The sequence below is a fragment of the Galeopterus variegatus genome, unplaced genomic scaffold (assembly GCF_000696425.1).
Source record: "Galeopterus variegatus unplaced genomic scaffold, G_variegatus-3.0.2 Scaffold370, whole genome shotgun sequence".
Taxonomy (NCBI): Eukaryota; Metazoa; Chordata; class Mammalia; order Dermoptera; family Cynocephalidae; genus Galeopterus; species Galeopterus variegatus.
The window spans coordinates 221,348-236,878 of NW_007726481.1; the positions used below are offsets into that span (position 1 = coordinate 221,348).

The 15,531-nt window shown below is 41.6% G+C and overlaps 1 protein-coding gene and 1 non-coding gene across 3 annotated transcripts in view; one reads left to right on the forward strand and one right to left on the reverse strand.

Annotated features, from left to right (window-relative positions):
- LOC103586736 (conserved oligomeric Golgi complex subunit 5) overlaps window positions 1–15,531 on the forward strand; it is a 190,207-nt gene that overhangs the window by 173,549 nt on the left and 1,127 nt on the right. For both annotated transcript variants that reach the window (XM_008568048.1, XM_008568049.1), the window contains 2 exons: window positions 8,569–8,695; window positions 9,236–9,315. In XM_008568048.1, coding sequence (XP_008566270.1) covers window positions 8,569–8,695; window positions 9,236–9,315 — 207 coding nt within the window. The remainder of the gene's footprint in view (window positions 1–8,568; window positions 8,696–9,235; window positions 9,316–15,531) is intronic.
- Window positions 12,870–12,947, reverse strand: TRNAI-GAU. Its single transcript has one exon. It is a non-coding gene; the product is annotated as a tRNA-Ile (tRNA).

Below are 15,531 nucleotides of genomic sequence, written 5' to 3' on the forward strand. Positions count from 1 at the left end.
GGCAGTTGATCCTCAGAGAAGGTCAAAAGTGCTGCACAAAAGTGCAGTACTGAAAACTACGAGAATCCCAGAGCCACATCTCAGGCCCAGGGAGGCCTGATTGCAAGCCTGTGCTGGTAACCACTGTGCTCCATATATACATATTCCACAAGTGCCCATTTGATTTCACTCAGATTGGTCCTGGAACAGCATCTGAAATGCTTATATGTATCATTCATTTCTGAAAATGTCAGAAAATTTTATAGAGAGGATCTAAACACCCCACATTGGTCCGCTGTTTCCAGGTTTCCAGAGAATGCACCAGGAATGTTCAGCCAAACAGACACTTTATTGTTAAAGAATGTCTACCCAAAGCCTTTGCCTCCTTTCCCATCTGGTCTGCTGGGGTAGATGATCTAGACTCTGAAGAAAAGAACCTTTCAGACCTCTCTACTTTGAGCCCTGTTTCACCCCAGATCATTAGCCTCCTGCGTCATTCTCTCCTGGGTCCCACATGACCCCTTGTGCCATAAACCAAACATCCCTAAAGAATCTCCATAGAGGCCCTCCCCTCCTGCAGGCCTCCCGCACCTCTCACCTCTCTTCTCTCAAAGGCCCTCGTGGTGTCCTGTGCAGGGAGGATGGCCCTGTCCTCCAAACGGAATCATGTTTTCTTCCTCCAACCATTTATTTCTTTTTCTTTTTTCTTCTTTTTTAATATTTTTTCAGGATAATATTCAATATTATGCAATGTTATCATTTTTCGTGGCCCTTTATCGATTCCTCCCTTACCCTCCCTCTGTCTCCCACTTTTCCACCTGTGGTGACCTCTCACCTGTTTATTTCTATGCTGGTTCCAGATCTCATTACTCATACGCAGTGATCTTGCTGCCTTTCCAGGCCCCTCACCAAGAGGAGGTAAGGAATAGGGCTGGTGGCAGGTGGCACAGAAGAGGGTGATTCCTTCATCTGTCTTGGAATACCATTGATGTTGGGTGTGGACACAGGAGCAGCAGGACTTTTATATTACTTCACTTTGTGAGTAGTCTTAAGCTGTCAGAAGACTGACAGCTACACAACTAAGAGTCGTTTAAATGTAAACGTCCCCAACTAGAAATACAATTTTTTCTAATGGAACCTAATACTTGACTAATTAACACTACCTTCTGATCATAAAGTTTAACCTTGAAAGTGCTGCTATATTTAGAATATTATTCTCTAAGAAAGATATTGTGGCATTTGGACTATATGCTTTTTATAACAGTTTAATTAATTTCCTTTTGTTCCATAAAGCACTTCAGATGGTGATTTATTTTTTAAACTAGCTGGTGTTTCAAATTCTACCTGGAATCAGGGAGAAGGGAGGGTACAGCTGTGTTCCTTCAGCCTCTTAAGCACCAGAACTTAAATATCTGCATTTGCTGTTTACAGGTAATGATGCCAGAGGTACATAATACAGAATCAAATCCAGTTTTGCTTTTCGTGGCCCTTTTCGTAGTCCTGTTAGTGGCTAGTGTGGAAGATTTGGTCTTGTCCAAAGAATCGATGCTGTGACTCAGAGCTCCAAAGGGACAAGTGATTGACAAAAAGATCCCATTTTAAAATGAGCTTTTTTTTGCAGGCCTGGCTTATACATGCACCTCAACCAGCAGCCTTGGTGTGTGCCAGGCTGCTATAAATGTGTGTTACCTGCGTGCGTGTCTAGATCGTTCCTCTCTCCCTATCTTTCTCCCTCCTTCTCATTATTGTATCATTCACAGTTTGCATCAAGAATACATTGGAGGAAAGTAAAGAAAAACACAAATATTCAAACCATAAAACTAACTTAATTAAATACCTTTCAAATTTGGCTTTAAATTTCCTGAAGCCAAAGATAAAAGAGAAACAGAATCAGCTATCTAGTTCTCAATATCAGAAGGAGGGAAATATATTGATTCCTACAAGAAAGTTAAGCATTTCTTAGCACTTAACTCTAAAGTGCTTACACGTACTTCATATAGGGATCTTCATATAAGGAGTACTGAGAGAGATGGGGGACCAAACTTCTTGGTCACCTTCCAGTAATAGAGGCAGTGTAGGATTCTGTACGGCTGCTCTTCAGTAACAATCAAGGACTGTTATATAGGACTACAACCTCTGGATCTTCTCATGTCATTAACTAGGGTTTGAAATGAATCCTGCTATTGAACGGCATGAGCAAAGAGTGTGCTTTACTGTGGAAAGGGAAAACTCAGAGGACCAATGTAGCCCTGAACACGACAACCAGGGACAGCAGGGAGAGAAGGGCATGAGTTCCCCATCCCTCCCTGCATCCTTCAGAGCTTCCTTTCAGGGCCTAGGCATACCAGGCCTGCAGTAGGAGTCTGTGACCCAGTGGAGGGACCCCTGCTCTCCATTGCCTCTTTCCCCTGTCCCGATCAAATATCAGAGCAGCCTTATTAATGAGCAATAAGCAGACTGGTAGCATGAGCTAGATTTGGAGTTCCAGGTAGCTGTCTGGGAATGTCAGCTGCTGTGTACCCAGGGACCTTGGGGCTGTGAGATGTTTCAGCTTCTACTGAGGACAAGAGGTCACCAGTCTGTGGGAAGCAGAATTTGGGCACAGCCTCGTTCCCATTCCAACCCAAAGTCAGCTTCCAGAGACCTTTGAGATGGCACCACTTGTTGCCCCAAAGGAACTTAAGGTCCCACAAGGTAAAAATAATTCCAAGAGATACTGTGATATGGTTCAAGTATGTAAGCAACTGAAGGTCCACTTTGACCCAAAGAGAATTTAGGGTACCTAGAGAGGTAATGTTTGTAGGGCCTTCAAAGGATGTCCTGTAAACATTAACTTTCTCAGGTAGGTTTTTTCTTATAGGTATTGTTGTTGACAGTATGAAACTGTACTTTCTCCAGGGGTCTTTGTTTCTGGTTTTGAATGAGTCTATCTGTTCTTAGAAAAAAAAAAAAAAAAAAGATGAGTAGTTGCTACCGTTGATATCCTTGGAGGCTGTATTGCAGGATTAAGAGAGCCAGGCTACTTGGGTTTGAATCCTTGCTCTGCCACTTGTAGTTTTTACTTGATCTCTCTATGCCTCAGTTTACCCATCTGTAAAATGGGAATGTAATAATACCTACCTCATAGGGTTGTTTGAAGAATAAATGAGTAATATATATAAAGTTTTTTTAATTATATATATTTTTGGAGTACAAAGTGATGTTGTGATATATGTATATAATGTGGAGTGATTAAATCAATCTAACATATTCATTTCAAACACTTATTTTTTTGTGGTGAGAATATTTGAAATTTGTTGTCTTAGCAATTTTGAAATATACAATGCATTATTATTAATTATAGTCAGCATGTTGTGCAATCTCAAAAATATTTATTCTTCCTAACTGTAACTTTGCACTCTTTGACCAACACCTCCCCATTTATCCCACCCCCTAGACTCTAGTAACCACCATTCTACTCTCTGCTTCTATGAGTTTATTTTAGATTCCACATGTAAGTGAGAACATGCAGTATTTGTCTTTCTGTGCCTGGCTTGTTTTACCTAGCATAATGTTCTCCAGGACCATCCATGTTGCAAGTGACAGGATTTGCTTCTTTTTGAAGGATGAATATTCGACCTTCTGTCTTTCTTTCTTTTCATTCTTTCTTTTTAAGGTTTTTGTTCAGCCTTCTTTTTGAAGGCACAATATTCTGTTTATATGTTTACTACATTTTCCTTATCTATTCATCCATTGATGGGCACTTAGGTTGTTTCCATAACTTGGCTATTATAAATAATGCTTCAGTAAACATGGGAATGCAGACATCTTGTCAACATACTGATTTCAAGTCCTTAAGACATATACTCAGAAGTGGGATTGTTGGGTAGCATGGTAATTCTATTTTTAGTGTTTTGAGGAACCTCAAGTTTTCCAAAATGGCTGTACTAATTTACATTCCCACTAGCAGTATACAACTTTTCTCTACATCCTCAAGAAAATTTATTATCTTTCGTCTTTTTGATAATAGCAATTCTAATAGGTGTGAGGTGATATCTCAGTGTGGTTTTAATTTGCATTTCCATGGTCATTAGTATGTTGAGTATTTTTTTTATATATCTGTTGGCCATTTGTATGTCTCCTTTTGAGAAATGTCTATTCAGTTCCTTTGCCCATTTTAAAATTTGTTTTCTTGCTACTGAGGTGTTTGATTCAGTTCCTTTTATATTTTGGATGTTGACTGTTTATCAAATGTATGGCTTGCCAATTTTTCTCCCAGTCCATAGGTTGTCTTTTTCCTCTGCTTATTGTTTCCTTTGCTGTGCAGAGGCTTTTTAGTCCAATGTAATCTCATTTGTCTATTTTTGCTTTTATTGCCTGACCTTTTGGGATCAAATCCAAAAAACCATTGCCCAAACCAATGTCATGTAGCTTTTACCCTAGGTTTTCTTCTAGTAGTTTTACAGTTTTAGGTCTTACATTTGAATCTTTAATCCATTTTTAGTTCATTTTTAAATATGGTATGAGATCAGTGTCCAGTTTCATTCTTCTGCATGTGGATATCCAATTTTTCTGACACCCTTTATTGAAGAGACTGTCCTTTTCCCATTGTGTGTTCTTGGCACCTTTGTCTAAAATCAATTGACAGTAATGTGGGTTCCTTTCTGGGCTCTATTCTGTTCCATTGGTTGATGTGTTTATTTTTATGCCAGTACCATGCAATTTTAATTATGATATAGCTTTGTAATGCAGTTTGAAATCAGGTACTGGGATGCCTCCAGCTTTGTTCTTATTGCTCAAGATTGCCTTGGCTATAAGGGTTTTGTTGTTGTTGTTTTGTGGTTCCATATTTTTTAGTATTGTTTTTCTATCTTTGTGAAAAATAACACTGGAATTTTGACTGGGAGAGGTTTTATTTCCCCTCATCTCTCTTTTTTTTTTTTTAAAGATGACCAGTAAGGGGATCTTAACCCCTGACTTGGTGTTGTCAGCACCACGCTCTCCCAAGTGAGCTAACTGGCTATCCCTATATAGGATCCAAACCTGTGGCCTTGGTGGTTATCAGCACCACACTCTCTTGAGTGAGCCACAGGCCAGCCCTTCTCCATCATTTCTAAAAGACAGTTTAGCCTGGTACAGTATTCTTGGTTGGCAACTTTTTTCCTTCTGCATTTTGAATGTATCATCCCACTCTTTTCTGCTCTGAAGATAGGGTGTTTTGTTGAGAAATCCACTATAACTGTATTGGGACACATTTGTATGTGCTAAGTTTATTTCCTGCTGCTCTCAAAATTTTTTGTTTTTAACTTTCAATAGTTTGATTATTATGTGTCCTTGTGAACTCCTCTTTGGATTGAGTTTGATTGGAGACATCTGCACTTTATGTACCTTGATGTTGGCATCTTTCCTCAGATTTGGGAAGTGTTCAGCCATTATTTCTTTAAATATGCTTTCTGGCTCTCTTTCTCTATCTTCTGCTTCTGAAAATTTTATAATGCAAATGTTATTTCTCTGGACTGTGTCTTATAATTCCTGTAAGCTATATTTTTTATGTTTCATTTTTTTTCTTTGCTCTGATCAGATAAATTCAAATGTTCTGTCTTTGAGTTCACTGTTTCTTTTGCTTAAATAAATCTGCTGTTGAAGCTTTCTATTGAAATTTTTATTTCAGTCATTGTATTCTTAATCTCTAGGATTTCTATTTTTTAATAATTTCTATTTCTTTGTCATATTTCTCATTTTGTTCACGTGTTGTTTTCCACATTTTATTTAATTTTCTATGCATATATTCTTGTAGTTTGGTGGACTTCCTTAAGAGGATGGTTCTAAATTTCTTGTCAGTTATTTTATAGATCTTCACTTCTTTAGGGTCCATTATTAGAGCTTTATTAGTTTCTTTTGGTGATGTCATGATTCCTTGATTCTTCATAATTCTTGTGTCATTGCATTTGAGGAGACAGTCACATTCTTCTGGCCTATACAGGTGTTCTATGGTAGGGATAGAACTTGACTATTTAGTCTAGCCTGTAATTCTGAATGGGCAAGCTTATTGACCCTGGACTGGCAGAGCTTGCTGTCATGTTCTCTGGTTGGCTGGCCCTCTTCCATTGCTCTGAGTTCAGGTGGGGCTGCTATCTGGTCTCTGTTGTCTAGCAAGACCACTGGCTGGGCTCTGCAATCAGACAAAGCTGCTGGCTGGGCCCTGTAATCACCTCTGATATGGTAGGGTTGTAGGGTATATTTCCTGGTAGTACTGCTATTTAAGTTCTACATTTGGGCAGGGCTGCAGGCAAGGCTACAGGCTGCATGTTGAGGCACAGTTGCTGCTCCGGACAAGCAGGTACAGAGGCTATGCTTTTTAAAAATGTGTGGTGGCGGGCATCTCCTTACCTAGGCTGTCCCGTGGCGTGAACTCTGAGGCTGAGCAGAGCCACTGTATGGACTCCCTGGTCAGGCAGATCTAGTCCTTGTGCTCTGCCAAAATGCTTGGTGGTGAGCACTGGGTAGTACTGCTGTTCCTACTCCCATGTCGGGCAAGTCCAGCCCATGGGCTCTGTAGAAATGCGCTGTGGCAGCTGTCTTCCTGCCTGAGTGGACTGAGGCTGGGCATGGAGGCAGGCTGTCTAGGGATTCAAGTCAGGCTGAACTTCTCACCAGGCTTCTGGGAGCAACCAGCTCAGCTTTGTGAGTGGGCTTTGTCATTGATTGGTGTCTGTGATTGAGTGCCATTGCTGTGAGCTCTGCCTCCTTTCTTTGTTTCTCCTTGACTCCAGGGAATCTGGCCCTGCTGTTACCCCAGTGTTCCACATGAGGTGAGGCAGAATTGGGCTTCCTGCAAAGCATCTCAGAATGCCAGGGAAGCTGGATGTCCACATCCAGTTCTCTTCCCACTTTAGAAACCATGGGCCCAGAGGAATCCTCTCTGTGTTGTACTGTGCTGACTTGGGAAAGGATGGGATGATGCAAAGTGAGACTTTTCCTCTTACTCTTCTAAAGCAGTTTCCAAATGGTTTTGTGGTCCATTATATGTGGGTGTCTGTCTTATTCCCAAATTTGGGTCTTGTCTGTGAATAGTCGCTAGTTGGGCTTTCTATGGGCTGGGGGCATAGTAAAGCCTGAGGCCTCCTATTCTCCTTCCTTGCTGACCTCACCCTTTATGGAGCTTTAAAGTGTGCCTGACACACTGTAAGTTCTATAAGTGTTGGCGGTTGCTGCTGCTGTTATTTTGTTAAAACTAGGAGCTTTTACCTAGATGAAGACAATGTCATCCATACAGAGATGGACTTACAGGGATGCCTATGGACAAAACCAAAATTCCTCCAACAATGTTTTCATACCTGATTAGGTACTTTACTGATTGCCTAAACTCTGCAGCATAGGACACTGAAAATTTTCAAGGCAGGTATACTACATTCTCACTGTGGTAGCCGCAGAAAGACCTTAGTTATACTCTCATGGAATGCCTGGTTTGGAGCTTTATGGCTTTCTGGTGATAGACAACATAAATTAACTGGAATATTTCCCCAGTAACTGAAATAAATAAATTATAATATAATGTTATTTGATATAGCAGTTGCAATTAGAAAAATCTGTCAGAGATAGATTTTACTTGTAGAATAGTTCATCAAAAAATATTTATTTCTAATAATATTGTAGATCTAAGAAGAATGAGCTGTCTATTGAGAGCACTCCTGACTCTTGGTATAAAGCCTTATCATTAGTGTAAGAAAATTTGCCTCTCTGTTTTGTACAGGCCTTCATTTGTAGACTGGAGTAATTAAGATGGGGTGAAGAAAGAGACCAGGATACAGTACTGTTTTACATCTTTCAGAATCATTACCTGATCTGTCAAGAGATGTTCTACCATCTTATCTCTTCAGATTCAACCTCTACAGCTTGGCTTATAATTGGCACTTGTACACCAGAGCTCAAAGCCAAGGAAAGATCAATAACAGTTTAAAATAACTCTTGCCAGCTTTTTGTACAAGGTGGTAGATGATTGGTAGTGGAGTGGATTTGCTTGCATATTCCTCCTGTAAAATTGTGAACAGTGAAACCCAGACATGTAGTGTATTAAAAGAGATCTAGCATAAATTTTTGATGGCATGTTCAGCAAAGTAATTATTTTGTTTATACAAAGGCATAATTGTCCTTTTGAAAAGTTGTGTAGAAAATATTTGAGTTTATGCGACAATAGCCCCCAAAAGAATTCTTTCTAAAATGAAAGCTGAAATTGACCAAGGTAAGAATCTATTAGTAACAACAGCTTGAAGGCTTTACTTTGTGCTTTATAGGATTTTAGCCTATTAATTAGAAGAAGTCTAAGAGGGGATTTTGATGAGTCAACTGGAAGTAAAGTTATACCCATACACCAGTGAGCTAGAGGTCAAAGAAGGAGCTGAAGAACAGGCCCTCCTGTGAGAATATGTGTCAGGGTGTGGGTGTGCGCCCGTGTATGTCTTAGGGCTGAAGGGGATTTCAGAAATAGGAGAGTCCTTCAGTAGCCAAGTCTAGGAATAATGCTGTTATTCAAGGAGAATGAGTCTCCCACCAAATCACCTTTTTCAGTATTGAACAGCATGAAATAACTTCTGCTTTTTCTTCTTCTAGACCACTGCTCTTCCAGACAAGTGAACATGTGGCCAATAGTCCTGCACTGGGGGACATTATTCCATTCAGCGTCATCATTCAGTTTTTGTTCACAAGAGCACCCACTGAGCTGAAATCCCCCTTCCAGGTAATAAAGTGAAGCCAGAACTGTGCTGTGAGTCTTCCCTGTTAACTCTGGAATACCGAGTTCCATTCACTGAATGGGTTCCTGGCCCTCTCCTGCTTTATTTAGTCATGTCTATCTTTGACAGTGGACAGTGATTCGGAAAGGAAACTCGCACTTTCAGGATCTGCTTTCTCAGCAATGTGAAAAATTACCTGATGAATCCAGAATTAGCCCTTTAAAAATAATAACACAAGTAACTTATGTTCATAAAGCTTTTGGAAACCCCATTTCCTTTGCTGACCCACTATCAATTGGCAAATACAGAAGGCTCGTTGGGAGTCAGGAAGGTGCTCCAAGCACATTAGATACCATGTGCCCTCCAGTAGTGCACCAAGCACCTTCCTGACCTCCAAGAAGCCCCCTGGATTTTCCCATTGGTGGTGGGTCAGCACCATTTTGGGGTCATTTCACCTTGGGAACCCTTGAGAGTGCTTTTTGCAGCAGCTTTTGCTGCCGTTCGTTGAAGAATGCCCGGGTACACTCTCTCTTCTCTAATTGCAGAGAGCAGAGTGGTCCCATGCACGCTTCTCCCAGTGGCTGGATGACCATCCATCTGAAAAGGACAGGCTCATCCTCATCAGGTAAGTATTCCAGGGGTACCCATCTGGGCTAGAAGCCCAGGGAGGGTGGGAGGAGCAGGGGAGGATGAAGGAGCAGGGCTTGGGTGGGTGTGGAGATGTGAGTGTACCTCTTTGTGGCAGGCCACCTCACTGCACAGGCACACACATGTGGGGGCACCCAGCAGTTGGCACTGTTGGACTCAACAACTTTTGGTCTCCATGTCTTTCACTTCCAAACTTTCACATCCTCTTTTGTGCTATCCCTTGCTTGATGCAGCCCTAAGAACCATGCACTTCCTGCTTTTGCAACTTACCTGATGTAAATTATATAGCTCCATATTTTCGGCTTTATTTCATGTGTTGCAGTTTTTGAATTGGTGGAGCACAGATATGAACGAACTTTTAAAAACACTGAAACAGGACACAGTTATTAGTAGAACACAAGGAGAACCCAGCAGCCACTTAGATACCATGTGCCCTCCAGTAGTGCCCCTCAAATGCATCCAGATCTACACATGCACATGCACACACAACCCAGCCATGCCCAGGGCAGGATGCTGTAACTGTCACGTAAGGCTTATTAAGCATCTCTCTTCCATCAACATTCTCCTCTGAAATTGCTGCCACCAAAATCAGCAGAGACCTCCTAGCCACCAAATGTTTCCATTCTTACCTTTTCAGTCTGCAGCTTTAGCTAGAGGTGACTACCATCTCCTCCTTTAAACTCATCAACTGTCTCAATACATTTTTACTGATGCTATGCCCACATTTTATTGACGTGCTAGTCCCTGTGCTAGGAACTGAGGATTCAGAGTAAACCGAGACATGACCCTGCCGTCTAGAAGCTTCCGCTTTACCACAGTCATGTCTCTGTTCTAATTTCTCTGACCATCTCTTTTCTGTGCCATTTGCTAAATTGTCATCTTGCATCCATTCCTTAAATGCCACCATTTCCATATTTTGTTCCTGGCTCTTTTTTTGCTCTCACCCTGTCTATACTTTGGTCCCCAGGTGAGCTCATCCAGACCAATGCCTCTAGTGGCCTCTTCTATATCAATGGTCCCCAGGTCTTTGATTCATTCAGTTGCATGGGATCTCAGGCCAGTAAACTTGCTATCATATGTTGCCACTCAAATATCCCACAGAAGTCTGAACCCCAAAATGTTCAAGGTAAATCATCTTTCCTTTCAAGCCTTCTCATTCTCCTATACTCCTTGTCTTGCTTGGGAGGTCACCATCACCTAAACCTTTAAATCATCATTCAGGGCTGGCCTGTGGCTCACTCGGGAGAGTGCGGTGTTGATAACACCAAGGCCCAGGGTTCGGATCCCATATAGGGATGGCCGGTTCACTCACTGGCTGAGCGTGGTGCTGACAACACCAAGTTGAGGGTTAAGATCCCCTTACCGGTCATCTTTAAAAAAAAATAAAATAAAATAAATCATCATTCAGCTCCCTCATCACCCTCTTTCTCCTCATCCAGTCAGTTGTCCTCTTAAATAGCTCTTGAAGCCATTCTCAACTCTCCTAGGGCATCCTGATGCAGTGGTCTGGGACCATGGCACCCAATAAACTTTGGTTTGAGCCTCAGTGCAGGTGACGCTTTGATGATAGCCCCGAAGCCAGAGTGGGGCTAATGTGATGAGATGGTTCTCATCCCTGTTTGCACACTTGAATCATTTACAGAGCTTAGAGAAATCCTGGTGCCCAGGCCACCCTGGACTGACTACCTCAGAATCTCTGGGGCTTTGACCTGGCATCAGGATTTTTTATAGCTCCCAGGCTGATCCACAGTGCAACCAAGGGTGCGACCCACTGTCCTAGTGGGACATATTCCAGTGGTCAGGTGAGGGATTCCACTGAAGATGCGATGAGAGATCATTAAGAAACATCAGCCCATCAATTTTCGGGAGTGGCGCTGAGCCCTCAAGTTTGGTGCCCAGAGCCTCCAGTGGGTCCCCTGGGCACCTGTGTGGATAAAGAGTAGATTAGCCCAGGTGCCTGCTCTTCTTCCTTGCTCATCTGTTCTGTAGCTATGAGTATATGCCCCAGAAATGGGGAAGGTTGCCCGGTGAGCCTCCCATCAGTTAATGTGACTGGTTAAAATTGACCTCAGAAAAGGTTTTGGCTGTGGATGAGGGTGTCTGGCCTGGGGCTAACTCAAGGATTTGTGATGTCTGTGTGAATTTTTTTCCTGATACCCAAAGATTCAGTCAGCTGCAACACACTTGGTAATAGAAGAGAATTCAATTAATTGGACAGGACTCATTTTTGTCTTCTTAACAAGTTGGAATGAGTTCATCCACAACAGTTGTCTGCTGTGGGTACATCACAAATCTGTTTTCTTTCGCTTCTCTTTAAAAATGTCTCCTGAGTGATTTCATCAGCAGTGCTGTTGCTAAACCTAAATTTAGCAACTGAAAATCATGCTCAGAAATACTGTCATGCTTTTAAATAAGGTCTACCCTTCCCTCACACATGGCTGATACCAGAACCTTCCTGCCCTGAGCAGAAAATTAAACCCTCCTTGGGGGATTCAAAAAAATTGTACTCCTGCCGCAGCCCAGGCTCTTGGCAAGCAGGGAACCTTTGTCCTAGAGAATGTTCTTACTAATGTATTACTGCAAACCTAATTTTGCTCCTGCATACTGATGTATCACTGGATGAATTGCTTTCCCCTGTAGATAAACCCGGGGTGAGTATTGCTCTTTAAATGTCAGCAGATTTGTTTTAGCTTCTGGGGTAAACCTTGTTGCATACTCAGCCTGTTGCTCCCAGCATAATGTGATAGGTTGTCGTAAAGTAGGGCAAATTGAGGACAGTGTACTACTGCTGCCAAATAAACAGCAAATAATGACTCTCTCCTGCCTTTGTTTCCTTTTGATACCAGATGTTTTTCTAGAGCTTAAATGAACACTAGTCTAGTTAATTTTTTTTTTATTATTATTTTTGGGGGGCAGCTGGCCAGTATTGGCATCTGAACTTGTAGGTTTGCCTCAAACGCATTTACTCTTGACATTTGGTGGAGCAGCAACCTTTTTTTTTTTTTTTTTTTCCAGCTGGCAGGTACAGAGATCCGAACCCTTGACCTTGGTGTTATAACACCACGCTGTAACCAGCTGAGCTAATCGCAGTCAGCTAAACTCTTCTTACTATGGTTCTGAGTAGGAGAACACTTATGATGTACACAGACTTTAGTAGCCTAGTAGTACTTTTCTCTATACAATTATCAGAAGATGCTCAGTGCCAGCCACGTGCATCCTTGAATTGCGTGCCCTCTCACCATGGTCCAAGGCGCACAGGCTGAGAACCGTTCCTTCATCTTCTCTGTGTTTCTGCAGAACTCCAAGATCCCTGTTGATGGACAGTAGTGTTTGATCTCTTTTCCCAGTATCCCTATGTCACTAGATAAATACCTGTCAGTTCTGGGAACTGAGTGCCCGAGATAGGACCAAGAGGATGGAGCCAGGGAAACAAGCTTGGGGCTTAACTGCCTATTGAGGCATGGGGTATATCTCTAAGTCATTTATGTATTTCAACACTAATCACACTATTTTTTTATTTCTATTTTTTGGCAGCTGGTCAGTACAGGGATTGAACCCTGGACCTTGGTGTTATCAGCACCACACTCTAACCAACTGAGCTAACCAGCCAGCCCTCATACTGAATGTTTAATGCCTGAGGAAAACCAACGTTGTTTTCCATGAAAACCTCCACTTGGCTAGTTTATGTTACACTAAGCAGTGTTGCCATGTTACCACAAGCCATTCCTCTACTAATTGTGTTTTGTTTTGTTCCTTCCCAATAAGGATAACTTCAATAATCTGCTTATTTTGGTTACAAAGCAGAGTTGAGACTACCTCTTACATAATGCTTGGCCTGACTTCCAAGAAAGCTAATGTTTTGCTGAAGTAAATGAAGTAATTTAATAAGTGCTTCAAAATCTTGCTCTGATTTTAAGTGGGAGGGCAGCTTAATCTGTTTTTCTCTCCACGGTTCTGATGGTGTTTTTGGTGAACCGAAAAAAATCTAACCAAACTCATTTCTGAGCTTCCTTCTACACAGTGGTTAAATTTTATAATGTCTTAACCTTTTAATGCAAATGAATCTGCTAAGTTAATTTTTGTCCCTTTATTAAATAGAATGGAACCATTCACTATGGAACAATTAGTTTCTCTGAATTTCAACGCACTTATTCCTCAGACTCAGATATATACCATCGCCTCAAAGAGAGTTGAGCCCATGGGGATTTCTCTACTGTATATAAATCTGTAGAGACTACATTTGGGGACTGAGGGCAACTGCCTGGGATGGCATAGTAACTAGAAAAGTATTACTAAAAGAAGCAAGTTTTTTCATACAGAAATAGCTCCATTAAGGATCAGCTCTGACATGAACTAAGGCATCTCACAAAACATTGTTCTCTAAGAGCATTGAATTCCTTCCTGCATGCCAGTTAAGAATTATGTATTAGATGGGACTTGGGACTGAGTATGAGGTACCATCTCTCCTGCCCATCCCTCCACATAGCCGATTTAACGTACTTATGCCCTGAATGGAGCAGGGAGCCATCCTTCAGGAATTTCAAAATGCTAGATCCGGCTAAGACAAGCCTATGGTACAGAAATTAGACTTGTCTACAAATTTGCGTGCTCCCAAGGCAGTTTCCATTCTTTTGTGCCACCGGAGTTGGGAAAGGCTTTACTAAAAAGGGAGCATTTGAAGCTGAGTCCTAAGAGATAAAGAGCTTTGCAAGGAAGGAAACAGGAAGGGCATCCAAAGGATAAGGAAGACAGTGTGCCATGACCTAAGAGAATGTCTCACTAATTGTGAGATATTCGGTATGGCCAACGATACACAGGACCTTTATCAGCATCTACCTTGTTGGGTAGAGATTTCTTTACTGCAAAGTAATATACAACCATACACCATTGATCTCTCCCTGTGCGAGCAGTAGGGTTGGGCTAAAAGGCACAAATGGAGTGAAGCTAGTTGCTTTGTGCATTACTTGGTAACACAAAGACTGAGACTAATGATTTCAGGGTAGGCCACATCAAACTAAAAACCAGCAGTAGCACAGAAACGGGTGGTGGGGAGGTTGATGATAAAGCTGGTATCAGCTGGGTTGAGTTCAGGCATTGTCCTGTAGAGAACAGAGCATGGCAAGTGCTGATACATCAGGAAGAGATCTCCTGCTATAGTGTGGAAGACCGACAGGGAGACACAGCACCAGGATGAACGCCACATAGAGGCTACAGCAGTCATTAGGGCACAAGACAGTAAGGGTTCAAACTGAAGCGAAGGGGAGATGTGGAAATTCCACTGGATGCGGAAATATGGGTGGTAAATTAATAGCATTTGGTAACTGGTTAGGTGTAGGAGCAAAAAAGAACTTTAGAGACCTTTAGATGATAGTGCCCTTTGGGGGGGGGGTATTCAGGAAAGGCAGGTAGAACACTGCCCTAATTTTATGACAGATGAGTTTGAGTGATACCTGCAAACAAATCAGATAAAGACCAGAAGACAGGTAGAAACAAAAATCAGGAGAGGTCAGGGTTGGAAATAAGAGATTTGAAATTTATGTGTGAAAGTGGTAGGTGGAGTAGAGGGGCACTGCAGAGTAAGTAATGAGCTGCAGACTCTGTGGAAGTATATTCCCCACAGTTAGATAATGAACAAACCTGACAAAGGATTAGTATTTTCAGTGTTTGGGAGCCAAGAAAAAAACAGTAAGAATTATGTATTAGATTATGTGAACTGAGTAATGGTATTAATTTACATCTTTATAGAAATGCTCTAATTTCAAAGTGTGACATTTGGAAGAAAACAATATAACAAAAATAGATGGGTATACCTGAGACTTAAGTAGACCAATAATGAAAAATTAACAATCTTGTAACCATTATTTTTAGCTCCACTTATACAGACAATCTGATTCAGGGATTGGCACTTTTTTCATAAAGAGCAAGGTGTATTTTAGACTTTGCAGGCCACATGGTCTCTTCTGCCGTAACTATTCAACTCTGCCGCTACAGTGTGAAAAGTCATAGATGGTACATGAACAAGCACAGGGCTGGATTTGGCCTGCAGGCAGTTTGCTGACCCCCTGATCTAATTTAAGAGAATATGATATGATCATCGTAAATAACTGAATGCTACCATATACACTTGACTAAATTCAGACTGCTTCTTCGTCACATGATTTGCCAGAAATTAGAGGACTGTGTGTGCCAAAGG